Source organism: Gymnoscopelus braueri, assembly GCF_963280865.1.
Source record: "Gymnoscopelus braueri genome assembly, chromosome: 23".
NCBI lineage: Eukaryota > Metazoa > Chordata > Actinopteri > Myctophiformes > Myctophidae > Gymnoscopelus > Gymnoscopelus braueri.
The window spans coordinates 22,137,448-22,154,067 of record NC_137625.1 but is presented as its reverse complement, the minus strand read 5'-3'; the positions used below and the strand labels follow the sequence as shown (position 1 = coordinate 22,154,067).

Sequence of the window (16,620 nt, the reverse complement as noted above, 5' to 3'; positions counted from 1 at the left end):
TGGGGTTTTAACCCATTAAGACCAGGAACAGTGTGTCTGTGTAACCACTTAAACCATTATTTTATACTTGGCTATTCAAAAATAGCAGATCTACAAGCTCATATTTCTGAAAAATCGTGAAATTGTGTGCAAATCTTTGAATAAATCATTTGTAAAATATTTGGTTCCAGGGACCCCCAGCAGCAACGATTTGAGTTACAAATGTTCGCTTTAAAAAATATATATATTCAAAGATTTGCAATTTTTTTCACGATTTTTCGCGCTACGAGCTTGTAGATCTGCTATTTTTGAATAGCCCAAATAAATCTTAAGTGATACAGATGCGTTCCCGGATGTAATGGGTTAAATTACCAAACATAAAGCAGACTTCTGCATTATGAGACCGTGAGATTCGTAAACCTATTCAAGAAAACGTACAGGGAGCTGTTTTCTAAACCAGCGATGAATACAGCATCGCTACTAATGGCTAGTGACAGGGCTTTCACATTCTTTTTCACAAAAGAGGAAGAAAAAAAAAAACAGCCCCGGTTTATTCAGTCGCTTGAATTCAATTATGCCTCGTCTACAGTAGTTATACTGGCGTCAAAACCATATAATTAGGGCCAGGGTTGAAACCAGCACACGAGCGAGCGAGCTTGAGCTGGGCTTTACAGTTCAAAACATCACAGGCAGCGCAGCAAAAAATCAGTGCAGCAGGACAGAGACAGAGAGAGAGAGAGAGAGAGAGAGAGAGAGAGAGAGAGAGAGCGCAGTGGCGTACCCACTGTAGAGGCAGGACAGGTCGCCTGGCCAACTAAGATCTCGCCTCCCCTAGAAAACCCAGATAACCCGAAAATGTGTCATTGTGTGCGTAATGTCCTCAAAGTCACGCATCCAACAAGCTTTGAACTGAGCAGATTGGACCTTCCGTTCCAGAGATAATGGCCAAAACATCTTGAAAACGGCCACTTTCGCCGGTTTTCGATCACCGGACTGCATCGGGGGTTGATGCAGGCCGGTGGGCCTGGACCAGCAGGGAGTGTAATGTGTCCCAGGGCATTTTGCACACACATTAACTTTGACAGGTTCATTACAGATAAGGAATGTACAGCGGAAGGCCAGGAGTCCGAGATTGGGGAACATGTGTAAGATAGAGAGAGAGAGAGAGAGAGAGAGAGAGAGAGAGACAAGAAAGAAAAAGAGAGAGGTTGGGGTTGATGGTGGTGGTGCGTGACCATTGATCAACATCCTGCAGGTAGTGAAACGCTGCAGTGATGGCTGCGGTCCGCTCCACTGTCTGTCTCAAGGCTGTGAGATAAATGGCCCGACTAACACACACGTGTAAAGGTAACGTACGTACGTACACAGTGGTAACCTCATGTCCACCAGGCTTTCCACCGCGGGGGGAAAGCCTGGTGTTCATTCTAAAACTGAGCCGTGGGATCCGTTTTTTAGAAAAAATGGGGAAAAAAAACAATCGTGTTACGGCTGCCTGATGACGTGAAGTTATTTCCGCTCCAGACCGGATCAGAAACCCGAAATGGTATTGATCCCAGGCTAACACAGTGGTAATGGACTTGGGGAAAGCTTGGGGGAAGATAACAATTTTCCCTTTTGAATTTGAATCATCATTTTATCATTTCATAAAAATGTGTCTGTCCGCTTACACTGGTATGACCAAAGAATTGTGCAACTAAGCAAACCTTGCTTTATGTTGACCTTGCAAAGTAATAATCTGTTTGAGCTATTATTTACAGAATGTTCTGCTGTTAGTGGAGATGAGTTTCAGATGAGTGTCTTGGTGTGGGGACTCGGGGGTCCTCTCAGTTATTTTGACAGATCATTTTATTGGGGAACCCTGGGCCTGAAATGAGAGCTGCTGCTGCTTCGATAGCATCAGACAACATCAGAGGGTTGTGTACACTGTAATCCAGAGTGATAAGAAAGAGCCTAACAGTACGTTTTAACAGCGGGCGACTCTCGGGCGATCGCCGGCGACATCGTCCAAAAGATAAAGAAAATCCATCTTTCATCGCCCCCCCGCCCACTTCGCCCTATCGCCAGTAGTCGCCGGCTCTCATAGACATATAATGCACTTCCGGAAAATACTATCCTGATCGCCCGCTGATCGCCCGCTGTTAAAACGCACCGTAACGCTTGAGAGGGACGTTTTTAGCACCAGTAAAGCAAAGTAGTGTTGATTTCGTCGACTAAAACTGTGACGAAAAATGTCCGTCGACTACCTTTTTTCACTGACGAAAACTAAATAAAAACTAAATAAAAGCTAAGCTATGATGACTAAAACAAAGACTAAATATATTGACAATTTCGTCAACAAATAAAAACTAGACTAAAATGTTAGTGAGTGGACTAGTGGAGAAGAGATCCAGTAGGACTAAAAGACGAGTCATTTTATGTTTGGTTGCGCTCGGGTGTTGCGCTCTGAAAATAGCAGATCTACAAGCTCACAACGCGACGCGTTGTGAGCTTGTAGATCTGCTATTTTCAGCATGCAACCAAGTGTAAAATCAGCCATTGCGACGTCATCAAGGCACCGCCAAAATACATTTTAGTCGACTAAAACAACTGTAGATTTAGTCGACAAAAACTAGACAAACATTTCAGATGACTAAAATATGACTGAAACTAAATGGAATTTTATTCAAAAGACTATGACGAAAACGGAATCAAGATTCGCTGACAAAATCAACACTGTTTAGCACCAGTACAGCAAAAGGAGGAGAACGCAGCCGACACCCACCCTCATCCTCCCGTTGCGTATAGCGGGCCCGTCCTCCGCCAGGCGCAGGACAAACAGGTCCATCTTGTACTCCCGTCCTCCGCGGATGCTGAAGCCGAAGCCTTTCATACTCTTCTCCAACTCCACCGTGAAGAAGTCAAAGTCCTGGGGAAGCTAAGGCGGTCGAAAAACTGGTTAGAAGCCAGACTGTATAAAGCGTTTTAAATATTCATCCGATGTTATTAGTCTTTAAAATGACTACAATGAATCGGAAAAATGACAAAAATGGCTTCAGAGATGGGGAGAAGTTTACAGAGGACGTGTGGCCGTGATTGACGGGGTAATCAATATTCATGATCAAAATGGGTCCAGATCAGGACTTATAGAGACAATGTGTAGTAAAACCAGTGGTGGAAAAAGTACTCAAATGTTGTGCTTAAGTAAAAGTATCAATACTGCAATGTAGAAGTACTCTGTTACAAATAAAAGTCCGGAATTCAAAATTTACACGAGTACAAAAGTGTTGGTATAAAAATGTACTTAAAGTACCAAAAGTAGAAGTACTGACATGTTTGAAAATAGCCGATCTACAAGCTCACAAAGCGTTGCGATGCTACGCGTTGTGAGCTTGTAGATCTGCTATTTTCAAATAGCCTCGGTATAAAATAGGGCTAAAGTGGTTAATGTATGTTTCATAATGTAATAATTTATATCTGCAAAGTAACAAGTAACTAAAGTTTTCAAATAATTGTAGTGGAGTAAAAGTACAATATTTGCCTCTGAGATGTAGTGGAGTAGAAGTAAAAGTATAGACAATTGGAAATACTCCAGTAAAGTAAAAGTTCCTCAAAAAAGTGCAGTACTTGAGTAAATGTAATTAGTTACTTTACACCACTGTAACAATGTGTAGTAAAAACTCCTTACTTGAACCGCTGGAGGGATTCGGTAGTCTGGGACGGTGAACTGCCTGGTGTCCGGTGACAGCTGTCTGTAGTCCAGCAGGGGCGGGTGTCTGTAGTCCAACGTGGGCGGCTGCCTGTAGTCTGCGACGGGAGGGTGGCGGTAGTCCACCGGTGGCTGCCGGTAGTCTGTGAACGGCGCCTGGCGAATGTCTGGCTTAACGTCCTGTCTCGCCTTCACCTCTGACCTGTAGCTAACAGACCAATCATATTGAGGGGTCGATCGCGTCAAGGAAAAGGCTGACTCGGGTCTGTGTTGCTGCCGCCGATTTATACTTCGTCAAGGGCATTGTGAGCCGAAAATAGCAGATCTAGCGAAGCTTGTCGGTTTGCTATTGTCAGTGCGCAATGTGTCGTACGATGGAGTATAAATTACCCATTAAGACCTGGAACGCATCTGTGTCATTTTTAGATTTGAGCTAAAAAGCATTATTTTACACGTTGGCTATTAAAAAAAAGCAGATCTACAAGCTCATAGCGCAGCACCGAGTGCCGCGCTATGAGCTTGTAGATCTGCTATTTTTGAAAAATCTTGATAATGTGTGCAAATCTTTGAATATATGTCGCTTTAAAGCGAACATTTTTAACTCAAATCTTTGATTCTGGGGGGTCCCTGGAACAAAACATTTTGAGATGGGGGTCCGCGGCCAAATACATATAATTTTGGGGGTCCTTGACATGAAAAAGATTGAGCACCACTGATATAGAAACATACGTTTTTCAGAATACTGTTGGGATTTAGGAGACATGTAGAATCGGCTTCAGGTGTTAATGGGTCAAGCAGTTCAGTGCAATTTGTGTGCGCTTCGTACACTGTATGGATAACGCTTCCAGCTGACAAACTGCTTACTGCAGGTTACTCCTGCACCTGCTGTCACAGTGATGGCTTGTTTAGGTTCATAGTACAACCATAGACATAAAAAGATAGACGGCGCGATGGATTCTGGGGCTGTATGTCACCGTGGGCGCCATATTCTAGAGGCGAACTCATAAAGGGCATGCGCTTGGAAGCTTGGAATTTGCCTCAAGTTATATTTTATGCAACTCCACCTGACGAGTGATTGACCAGTAGTCGTGATTGTGGACTTCTCACCTCAACACAGGACAAAATTCCCTGCAGTATCTGTGGAAGACTGTGTGTACCCCAGGGATAGGGCTACGCTCCCACACGAGGAGCCATGCTAAGTGGAAATAACTGCCTGTCTACTCTTTTTTTTAACTAATCTTTTATCCGACAATTTTTGTAACCCATTTTTTTCACCCAATGCCAATTGCCTAAGCTGTAATCCTGGGCGCTACTCTCCCTCAGCCAGCCTGGGGAGAGCCCCGAACTGAGCTCATGCTTCCTTCAATGCATGAGGAGTGAGCAGGCCGCTTCTGATCACCTGACAGGGGGGAGTTTCCCCGGTAGGACCGTAGCGCATGGAAGGAACGCGTTATTCCAACCAGTTCCTTTCCCCTCCATCAGGCGCCCCGGCTGACCAGGGGGAGGCAGTATAGAGACCAGGATTACTGCATTACTTTTTTGTGAGGGTACCTACCCCTAGGGGACACGGAGAAAACATGCAAACTGTCTACTCATCCGTCGGATCGACGGGAGACTCCACATATCTATGCATACAAAAGCCTTTGAACACTCTTGAGTGGGAAATCAAAACTGTTTCCTCTCACGCACATCACATGAAATGTTTATAGCAGGAGAAAGTCCCTTCAGAGGGTGATGACGCATGCTGCTATGCACGGAAGAATTTGGACCTAACCTGTAACGCTGGAGGAATGGGCAATGACACTGTGGAGTTTTTTTGGAGGGCCCTCTGTTTCTGTTGTTAAAATATTCAACATACCTCTATAAAGAAGCTATGCAAGTAAATATTTTAGTAGTTCTTAAGAGTTACAGTAAGTGATGTTATGGAAGAAACTGCGGGAGAGAGAGAGGGATGAGAAAACAATAGAAAGAAGAGAGTAAATGGTGAGAAAGAGTAAAAGATTGATGTGGGAGTGAAAGAAGGCGGGAGAGAGAAGAAGATATCACTTGTGAGAAAAATGGAAGGGGACGGGGGATTAAGAGCACTAGGAGAAAATTAGACAGCAGGTGGGAGAGAGAGAGAGAGAGAGAGAGAGAGAGATGGAGAATTGAAAAAGAAATGGTAGCCTACTGTATAACTCAACAGTTTTCTCAGTGTTTTTGATGTAGACCGATTTATGAAAGCATGACACTGCATCATAGGATCAAGGCAATCTCACAAAGCTGTACAAAGCCTGCAGCACATTATGATGACAGGAGAGCACTTACTGTGCACTCAAGCCTTAGAAATCACATCACAAGCACTTAATTACCAACTCAACATCAAGGGCTAGTCTGAAAGTTTGTTAACAACCTTCTGGAGTTTCCATAGAGGAAATGGTTGCTACATATGGTTGCTACCCTATGTCATCTGATTGACCACCACCCAGACTGAATGACCAGCTCAGTGTTTCATGGACAGCCTTTAGATTTTCGACACGGTCACAACTTTTTTCTGTTCTGGCCCCACAGTGGTGGAATGAACTTCCCACTGATGCCAGGACAGCAGAGTCACTGCCCATCTTTTGCCGCAGGCTGAAAACCCACCTCTTCAGGAAACACTACCCTTCCTCTTTGCCTGGCCTACTTGTTGTTAACTAGTTGTGTACGAACTCTTGTTTTATTGTTGTATTGTTTTATTGGATCTTGTTTAGTCGATACACTTATTTGTTTTAGCTCGTGCTCATTTGATTTTGCTATTTTGTCTCATCTGTTTAAGAAAGTAGGTAGCTGATATATTGCACTTTTACCTTAGCGCTAGGCATACTCTTGGTTGCTTGTTGTTGCAGGAAATGCACTTAAGACTTCTGGTGATTAGTAGTTTTCTTGCCTACCTATGTTGAATGCACTTATTGTAAGTCGCTTTGGATAAAAGCGTCTGCTAAATGACTGTAATGTAATGTAATGTAATGTAATGTAATGTAATGTAATGTTTTGACCTAAAGTCTTGTTAGACAAGTAGTTATGGGCATGAAGGCTCTGATGTGATTTGGCCTTACCTGTTTTCATGGATGTAGGTCTGGGGCGGCGGGGCAGGCAGCTGGGTCACAGGGCTCTGGTGAGGAACGGGGCTGGGCTGGGCGACCATGTTGGGGCCGGGGGTCTGGCTGACAGGGGGGGGACTGGGGGGCTCGGTCACTGCTGGGGCCGCAGAACTGGGCTGCTGCGTGGCCGCTGTCATAGGCTGCATGGTCTGGGCCGGGCTGTGCTGCTGCTGCTGGGTCTGGGCCACGGGGCTCTGTTTCTCAGAGCTGGGTGCTGACGGGGGGTTGCTCAACTCTGGGGTGATACAGGTAGATCGACAGAGCATTAAACAACAAAAACATATTATACCAGGTTGCTTATTTCTCTCACTAAACATGGCAACGTTTTTAGATCCCATATGGTTGCTTATTTCTCTCACTAAACATGGCAACGTTGAAAGGCCAAATGTCCATAGAGATACATTCAGTGGCCGAACCAAGCCCCCAGAACCCAGTGGTTTCATTGAAGCCAAATGGACATGCTGGCCATTCATGGTACTGCAGCATGGTTCTGTGACGCAAAACGCGTCACAGAAGTGACGCGCAGAAGCCCCAAATAGGCCTCGCCCACCACATTCACAACCCGGAAGAAGGGGTGATTTCGGCCCATGCGCTGTGTGAGCAACTCAATGCAAGTGGATGGGAGGGGATATCGGGTGCCCTCTCTATTATTTTTAACTCTATGGGCCGAACGCAGTATTTAAGTCGTCTTTAAATCCCATATTCTGAGAGGACATTGAGCCCTCATTGGCTAAAGGACCAGCCAATGAGGAAAAGTCACGCAAAAGTCAGGACTAGCGAGTGTAGATATAGACCAGGTTTGCAATCTGGTAAAAAAAATAGATCCTTGCACGCAGCATATGAAGAATCACAATGACGCGCAGACGGAAACGCACAGCACAATTACTTTAACCCATTAAGACCGGGAACGCATCCGTGTCATTTTTAAGATTTTTTAAAAAAATCTTTAATTTTGTGCAAATCTTTGAATACGTATATATTTTTAAAACATTTTTAACTCAAATCTTTGCTTCTGGGGGTCCCTGGAACAACATATTTTGGGATGGGTGTCCGCGGCCAAATACATGTCATTTTTAGGGTCTTTGACATGAAAAAGTTTGAGCACCACTGATATAGCAACTTACGTTTTTCAGAAAACTGTTAGGATTTAGACATTTTTTAGAATCTCTCTCAGGTCTTATTGGGTTATGGTTCCTTTGTTATGTGCAAAAATACCGTTTATTTATGATGTATCAAATTCCCTTGACCATACCTCCTCAAAGACACAGAGAGAGAAAGAGAGAGGGTCACAGAGGGAGAGACCCATAAAACTGCATACATAAAGATGACAAATACTTTGCACAACTCCATATAACAATTTCCATGAAAACAGCAGTCATAAATCTTTGCCTATCTTACATATTGCAGTTGCACGCCCTCGTCTAATGTTTGTGTTTGTGTGTGTATATCATTATTGCACGAGGTGCATCTGTGCAGTGGTGGAAAGTAACAGTATTTACTTAAGTAATTTTTTTTGGTATTTGTACTTTCCCTGAGTATTTCCAATTTCCAATACTTTTACTTCTACTCCACTACATCTCAGAGGCAATTATTGTACTTTTACTCCACTACAATTATTTGAAAACTTTAGTTACTTTGCAGATATAAATTATTACATTATAAAACATACATTAACCACTTTAGCCCTATTTTATACCTAGGCTATTTGAAAATAGCCGATCTACAAGCTCACAACGCGACGCGTTGTGAGCTTGTAGATCTGCTATTTTCAAACATTCGAGTACTTTTACTTTTGGTACTTTAAGTATAATACACTTGATGCCAACACTTTTGTACTTTTACTCAAGTAACATTTTGAATTCCGGACTTTTACTTGTAACAGAGTATACTTCTACATTGCAGTATTGATACTTTTACTTAAGTAAAACATTTTGAGTACTTTTTCCACCACTGCATCCGTGCAGGGCGCAGTCCCCTGCGCTGCACGCTTACCTTCCTGTGGTATGATCCTCAGCGTGACGTTGAGGCCCGCGTCCTTGATCAGCTTCACGATGTCCGCGTGCGGCATGTTGACGATCGACTGGCTGTTCACCGCCAGTATCCTGTCTCCCACCTTCAGCTTGGCGCAGCGATCCGCCGGGCTGCCCTCGATGATGCGTCCGATCTTATGGGGCACGGCTGGTAAAGGATTCACAAGTTAAAAAAATGCATGCACACGCGCACACACACACACACACACACACGCGCAGGCAGGAGGAAATATTTCCTTGCTCAGATGCAATACCACTCATCGACTGACTGACTGAATGGCTGACTATTCTCTCTGTCTCTGCTATTTTGCTATTCCGAACCCCCCACCACACACACACACACACACACACACACCCCACCAACCCAAGCTTACGTAAGCCAGCTGGGATTTTTTTGCATGTGTGTGGGCGAAGCACACTGAGGCTCACCGCAGCCATACTAGAGATCTGTGAGAATGGCTTATCGTAGGAGGGTATACATAATTGAGATGGAGGGGTAGATGTTAAAGGAAGAGGTGTTTTCAGTTTTTAACCGAACCGTGACCCCTTCCGTCAGCTGACTTTAGTCCCCGGTACTGCACTCATCCTGAAGCGGTGTGGTGGAACAAGTACTCAGATTTTGGACTTAAGTAAAAGTATCAATACCGCAGTGTAAAAAAATACCTTTTCTTTTGTAAAAGTATTCTGTATTCAAAATCTGACTCAAGTCAAAGTACAAAAGTGTCAGCACTAAAATGTACTTGAAGTTAGCATTAGTAAAAGTGCTCATTGTGCAGTATGGCCATTTCAGAATCATATTTATCATATTATTGGAAAATCATTAACCACTTAAGCCCGATTTTATATTTGGGCTATTCCAAAATACAACTCACAGCGCAAGGCGGCACATTGTGAGCTGACATTTTCAAAAGAATTTGAAGATTTCTGATTAATCGTTTGATGAATGATTAATAATCTAAATCTGTCACTAATGCTAATGTACTAATGTACCCTGTTGAAGCCATATAAACAGTTATTTGTATAGCTTCACAATGCTTTAAGACAGTCGTTCTCAAACCTTTTCACGTCAAGGACCCACAAATCGACACAAATCACCCCATTTGAAAACATATGCCAGGGACCACCATATAAGAGATTTTTTTTTTTACAGCTATACTGTAGCAGTGATTCTCAACCATTTTAATTTCAAGGACCCCCAGCATTTGATATGCATTATAGGACCACGGTCCCCCATTTGATACCATTTTGATCGCTGGGACCCCCCCAATCTACACTGTAGCATCATCAGTGTTCATTTAACTCTGAGAGTGTACAAATGGACCATTTGGTTCCATTTGTACACTCTCAGAGTTACAGACACACTAGGGTCCATGTGGTTCCAAACTATCAATCATTTGACTGGGAACCCCCTCAAGGACCCCTGGGGGTCCCCGGACCCCACTTTGAGAACCAATGCTTTAAGAGCATCTGTATCTGTATTCGAGTAATCTCTCAAGAACAGATTCTGCTCTGGGTTTGAATCTGTCGGGGGGGTTCGTCATATCGCGTACGCACTGGCCTACAAGTGGGCGTGCCTTCAGATCAGGAAGCAGGCCGCGCTTTACCCAATCAAATGTAGTGGGCGGGATTTACGTGTCTGCCGATCCTTCCCCACTAGAAACAAACCGAAACTCATTTAACAATAGCGTCCTCGGAGCAGACAAAACCACGGAAAGATATTCACATTTTAACTTGCTCTTTCATCACAGAAACAAGTGGGCTTATAACCAAAACGATCCATGTTCTCTGGGAGAAGTGGTGTTAGTGTTCCGTTTAGAAATATTGTTAGTGGGAATGAAAACATAGTCGCACCACCGGAAGTGAAAGGCTGAAGGCAGACCAAAACCCCGGTTTCCTTGCGTACGTGTGCTACGTCGACTTCCTCCCAGAGCCAAGTGAGATAGTAAAAAACAGCAGAGGGCGCTGTTTTTCCTTTTCATTTGGCGATGGGTTCCCAGATTGGTATTCGAGTGGTTGTTATGTAACAGAGTGGTTCACAACCTCAGCCTGATGGCCAGAAAGTCTAATATCTCCCCCAAGCAATAGGGAATTCCCTTTGGCTTAGTGGTTAAGATGTTGGCTTTCCACGCGGGAGACCCGGGGTCGAATCCCGGGCGTTACAATGGTGCCGTGACCCGGATCGGGTTTCCACGTGGGAGGAGCTCAAAAGGAGGGGATGAGTGTAACAGAGTGGTTCACAACCTCAGCCTGATGGCCTAGAAAGTCTAATATCTCCCCCAAGATTTAGGGAATTCCCTTTGGCTTAGCGGTTAAGATGTTGGCTTTCCACGTGGGGAGACCCGGGTTCGAATCCCGGGCGTTACAGTTATATAACGAATGAAGAAACAAACCACGACGCGTTAGTAAGGAAAAAAATAGGTGAAAAGTCAACAAAGTCAGAGGACTCACTGATGGCCACGGCCGTCTCGGGCCGGTTGAGCGAGCTGATGATGACGAAGCCGAACCCCTCGCTCTCCTTCCGGTTGATGACGACGTCGCTGGGCTGCGCGTTGGGGTTCGGCGCTCCGTCCGACGCCGCGCCGCCGGCCACCGGGGTGTGGGCGCCGGTGCTGTTGACGTAGGTGTAGTCACTGCGCGGGGAGCTGTGCTGAGTGGAGACGGACCCGGGGCTGCGGCCGTTCTCCGAACAGGGCTCGCCTGCGAAAAAAGAAGGCAGAGAGAGACCATGGGAGACACTGTTTTCAGGCTGTGATTTACAGTGGTGTAAAGTAACTAAGCACATTTACTTAAGCACTGTGCTTAAGTACAATTTTGAGGTATTTGTACTTTACTGGAGTATTACCAATTTCCAATACTTTTACTTCTACTCCACTACATCTCGGAGCCAAATATTGTACTTTTACTCCACTACAATTATTTGGAAACTTTAGTTACTTTGTAGATTTTGATTATTATTACAAAAGATACATTACCCATTTCAAGCTCTATATACATTTCGGCCATTTGAAAATAGCAGATGTACAAACTCACAATGCGTCGCAATGCGATTTTTATACATTTGAAAACTTGTGCAATGGGACATTCTGCATAATGAGTACTTTTACTTTTGGTACTTTAAGTACATTTTGATGCCAATACTTTTGTACTTTTACTCTTAAGTAAATTTTGAATTCCAGACTTTTACTTGTAACAGAGTATTGATAGCATTGACATCATTTATACTTTTACTTAAGTAAAGAAATGTAGTACGTTTTCCACCACTGGGGCTGTGAAATACTGCTGAGGACACAATAAGTGCCTGAAAACCCACGTTTAAATGGTGACAAATTAAAGGTTACTGACTTTTTGGGGAAAATTAAACACGTGGCAATGCCATTTAGAAGTGAACAATGATAATGTTTACATTACTGCTGCTTCTGCAGAATCCAAAGATGAGCCTTTTAAAGCAAAATAAATAAATAAAAAGGAAACGGCTTCTATGGATGAGCAGGCAGTGCTCTCTCAGTCCATTGGCTGCCTCTCTGAAAAGAACTGATTGGAAAACTCTTCCCTTTGAATTCATTTACTGTTGAAGGAATAACCCTTTTAGACCAGGAACGCGTCTGTGCGTCATTTTAAGATTTCTTTGGGCTATTCAAAAATAGCAGATCTACAAGCTCATAGTGCGCTACGAGCTTGTAGATCTGCTATTAAAAAAAAACACATTTGTGCAAATATTTGGATATATATATATATATTTAACATTTTTAACTCAAATCTTTCCTTCTGGGTGGTCCCTGGAACAACATATTTTGAGATGGGGGTCCGCGGCCAAATACATATCCATTTTGGGGGCCCTTGACATGAAAAAGTTTGAGAACCACTGATATAAACATACGTTTTTCAAAAAACTGTTGGATTTAGAAGACATTTGTATAATCCCCAGAAGCAAAGATTTGAGTTACAAAGATTTGCACAGATGTTCAAAATTTTTTAATAACCCAAAGAAATCTAAAAATGACACACATATGCGTTCCCGGTCTAAACGGGTTAAGAATCAACCCTAGCAGGGAGCGAACAATCACAATGCACAAAAAAACACACAGCAGCCTACAGCCATGCAGGATTCCTGCACATCCAGTGGGCGGGGTGTGCAGTTTTTTTGGCACGACGGGGGCGCAAGCCGCGCAAACATTTCCATCGGCAGAAAAAAGTGAATCTTGACGGTCGAGTCTTGCTTGCTGCACAGAGCTCTGTGCAGCGTTAATTGAAACGCAGCACGAGGCCTCGGGTTGAACCGCGGCTGTTTTCCTTCTGCTGTGCCGTGCGTTATTAAAAGTGTTACATGCTTATTTACGACGTGCTAACGACTTCATTTGCAATTTAATTAAATGAAATACACGATCGTACCATTTATGGCCTCGGCGGCTCATATACAGAATAATTTCATTACATAACTGAGAATTGTTTTTTTTTCACTGCAGGACATGCTGAAAATCATGCTGAAAATCTGTGGTGGAAAAAGTACTCACATGTTTTACTTAAGTAAGAGTATTGATACTGCAATGTAGAAGTACTCTGTTACAAGTAAAAGTCTGTCATAAAAACATTTTTGGAGTAAAAGTACAAAAGTATTGGTATCAAAATGTACTTAAGAGTACCAAAAGTAAAAGTACAATTTTTTTTGAAAATAGCAGATCTACAAGCTCACAACGCGTCGCATCGCGACACGTTGTGAGCTTGTAGATCGGCTATTTTCAAATAGCCTACAGTAGGTATAACATAGGGCTAAAGTGGTTAATGTATGTTTTATAATGAAATATTTTATATCTGGAAAGTAACTAGTAACTAACGTTTTCAAATAATTGTAGTGGAGTAAAGTACAATATTTGCCTCTGAGATGCAGTAGAGTAGAAGTAAAAGTATAGACAATTGGAAATACTCCGGTAAAGTAAAAGCACCTCAAAACTTTTACTCAAGTACAGTACTTGAGTAAATGTACTTAGTTACTTTACACCACTCCTTGAAAATAGCCAATGTGTACAATCTCACAACAACGCGTCACGGATGCGACGTGTTGTAGAGCTTGTAGATCTGCCATTTCCGGCGAGTACTTAAAAAATACAAAGCGTATAAATGAAGCAGTGGGGTCAGACAGATGTGATCAGAGAACAGAAGATGTGTCAGGAGGAAATGGCAGAGTGGGGACTCAGACCATTGGAATGGAAGTGCGAGCTGGCATGAGTCAGACAGTAGCCCTTTTGTATGAGGAGTGAGGAGAGAGAGGCGAAGGGGGGGAGGGGGGAGGGGGTGCGGTGCAATAATAGAACAGGGGACACCGAACTCAGGCTCAAAGGCACAAAGGCACGAAGGAGGCAATGCGTCGTGAGATTGTAGATCTGCCATTTTCAAATGGCCGAGATGTATATAGGGTTGAAGTGATTAATGTAGTTTATCTTTTGTAATAATAATCAAAATCTACAAGGAAATACTCAAGTAAAGTACAAATACCTCAAAATTGCACTCAAGTACAGTACTTAAGTAAATGTACTTAGTTACTTTACATCACTGTATTTTGGGACCAAAAAGTCAGCATTCAACACAGAGTTCTTCCTATGCAGAAAAAGAGCACGAATGTGACCTCGCAATCACCTCTCACCTGCTGCCTGACTCCTCCTCCTGATGACCAGGTTGACCTGGCCGTTGCGCGCCGCTCCGTGCATCAGGTCGATGACGTATCTGTGGGGCTTCCCCAGCACGGGGATCCCGTCCACGAAGAGCAGCTCGTCGCCCGGCCGCAGGCGCCCGTCTTTGTCCGCCGGACTCTTCTCGATGATGGCGCCGATCAGAATCTGTTGGTCCGAGAGAGAGCACACTGTTAGATGTGTGACATCACATGCCATCTGTCTGAAGTCTTTAAACTACAGGTGTGTGTGTGTGTGTGTGTGTGTGTGTGTGTGTGTGTGTGTGTGTGTGTGTGTGTGTGTGTGTGTGTGTGTGTGTGTGTGTGTGTGTGTGTGTGTGTGTGTGTGTGTGTGTGTGTGTGTGTGTGTGTGTGTGTGTGTGTGTGTGTGTGTGTGTGTGTGCGTGTGTGTGTGTGTGACTGTTAAGTGTCTGTTAAGCCTGACTTATACTTATACCTTCTCACGTGTCTCCGGACTCACGGGCTGACCCGCCTCGTCTCCGCCCAGGATTCGGAAACCGAAGCCGGACTTCTGCCTGCGGAGTTGGACCTCCATGTCCTGGTAACCATCCCCTGAAGCAACCACACAATGCATATGAAAACACCCAGTTTAAAGCTGCAATCCCTAACTTTCATTTTCCTATCCGGGGATTTGAACCCTGGTCTCATGCATGAGAGACCTAAAACAGGAGTAGTTCACCCAAAAAATGACTTATTTTCTATCAGTTACACACCCCCCATGAAGCCTTGAATTCATGGAGGTTTTTTGTTTGTTTCTGTCGCATTCCTAAGCCGATAATTTGATGACCGACAGAGTCTCCATTGAGTCTCCGACCGGAGACTCTGTCGGTCATCCTATAGGCTCAATGCACAGCAGCCATATTGGAAATAAATTGGGCCTCTTCCTTACTTCTTTCACAGGTGCTACCAATGATTCTAATGAAGGCTCTGTTCCATTTAGTGTAGCACAGTGAACCACTGCTCTACAATACACATTTTTTTTTATGTATTAATTGTATTGCAGCTTTAAAACAGCATGGGGAAAGAAAGAAGAAAGTATCCATATACCATTCAAATTCTGTGTGGTATTCCATCCCCGCCATAAGGTACAGCAGTACACAGTCAATAAATAATGGAAGTGATTCAGTAGCAAGTTATCTTTCGGGAAAATGTCCCTTCACAGACGCCTTACTTACCTGAGGGCTCCACAGGAAAGATAGTCCGTGGCTGGCCAGGCTCTAGAATATAGGGGTAGATGAAAGAGGCACCCATAAACGATAATAGACACGCACACGCACGCACACACACAGAGTGCATAATATGCATATGTACAGTACAGGAATACACATACAATCTACACACAGCCTCACGAAAAGAAAAAAAAAGAAGAAGAGGCCTGGAACGAGTCAGAAAAGCCCACGTCTCAGCAGTAATGTCGGAGCAGAACCCCGCCGTCATCCATTACTGCCCCGAAAATGCTTACAGTGTGTAATGCGCCCGACCCTTTATTTACAGTACGGAGCACTGATCTGCAATCAGGCGGGACGTTACAAAACACAGTGATTTGCAAAGTCGTGATATTTACCGCAGCTTGTAAAAACCCCTGGCACTGTGGAACGGAGTCAAGCGCATAAAAGTGACTAAAAATTAAAAATGGGCTCAATTTCGTCGCCATTTTAATCACACGCAGCTGAGGTCCTTTGGACTGTAAGACATGTACCACATTTGCCTGTTTTTTTCCCGACATTTTCCTACATTTCATTACATTCATTGGAGAAATGGCCACACTCTTGATTTGACCCATTAAGACCAGGAACGTTAGCACGCGTGTCATTTTTAGATTTCTATGGCTATTCAAAAATAGCAGATATACAAGCTCATACGAGCTTGTAGATCTGCTATTTTTTTTTTAAGAAATCGTGAAAATGTGTACAAATCTTTGAAAATATATAAACATTTTAACTCAAATCTTTGCTTCTGGGGGTCCCTGGAACACAATATTTTGAGATGGGGGGGGGGGTTAAAATCTAAAATGGCAGATGCTTTCCCGGTCTTAATGGGTTAAATATTACAGGTTGACATGGGTCATAGAGTCATACAGTAGCTGGTCCACACCTTATTGTGGCGTGGGTGGAAAAAAGC

At 43.7% G+C, this 16,620-nt stretch overlaps 1 protein-coding gene across 5 annotated transcripts in view; it reads right to left on the bottom strand.

The window, feature by feature from the left end:
• The window catches only part of magi2a (membrane associated guanylate kinase, WW and PDZ domain containing 2a), a gene marked incomplete at its 5' end in the record, with an annotated part of 338,913 nt that overhangs the window by 17,121 nt on the left and 305,172 nt on the right, over window positions 1-16,620 (bottom strand). For 4 of the 5 annotated variants that reach the window (XM_080420917.1, XM_080420919.1, XM_080420920.1 and 1 more), the window contains 8 exons: window positions 2,741-2,893; window positions 3,644-3,872; window positions 6,742-7,021; window positions 8,779-8,964; window positions 11,265-11,513; window positions 14,455-14,647; window positions 14,936-15,051; window positions 15,675-15,716. In XM_080420917.1, coding sequence (XP_080277043.1) covers window positions 2,741-2,893; window positions 3,644-3,872; window positions 6,742-7,021; window positions 8,779-8,964; window positions 11,265-11,513; window positions 14,455-14,647; window positions 14,936-15,051; window positions 15,675-15,716 — 1,448 coding nt within the window. The remainder of the gene's footprint in view (window positions 1-2,740; window positions 2,894-3,643; window positions 3,873-6,741; window positions 7,022-8,778; window positions 8,965-11,264; window positions 11,514-14,454; window positions 14,648-14,935; window positions 15,052-15,674; window positions 15,717-16,620) is intronic. The other variant, XM_080420918.1, reaches the window with a different exon arrangement.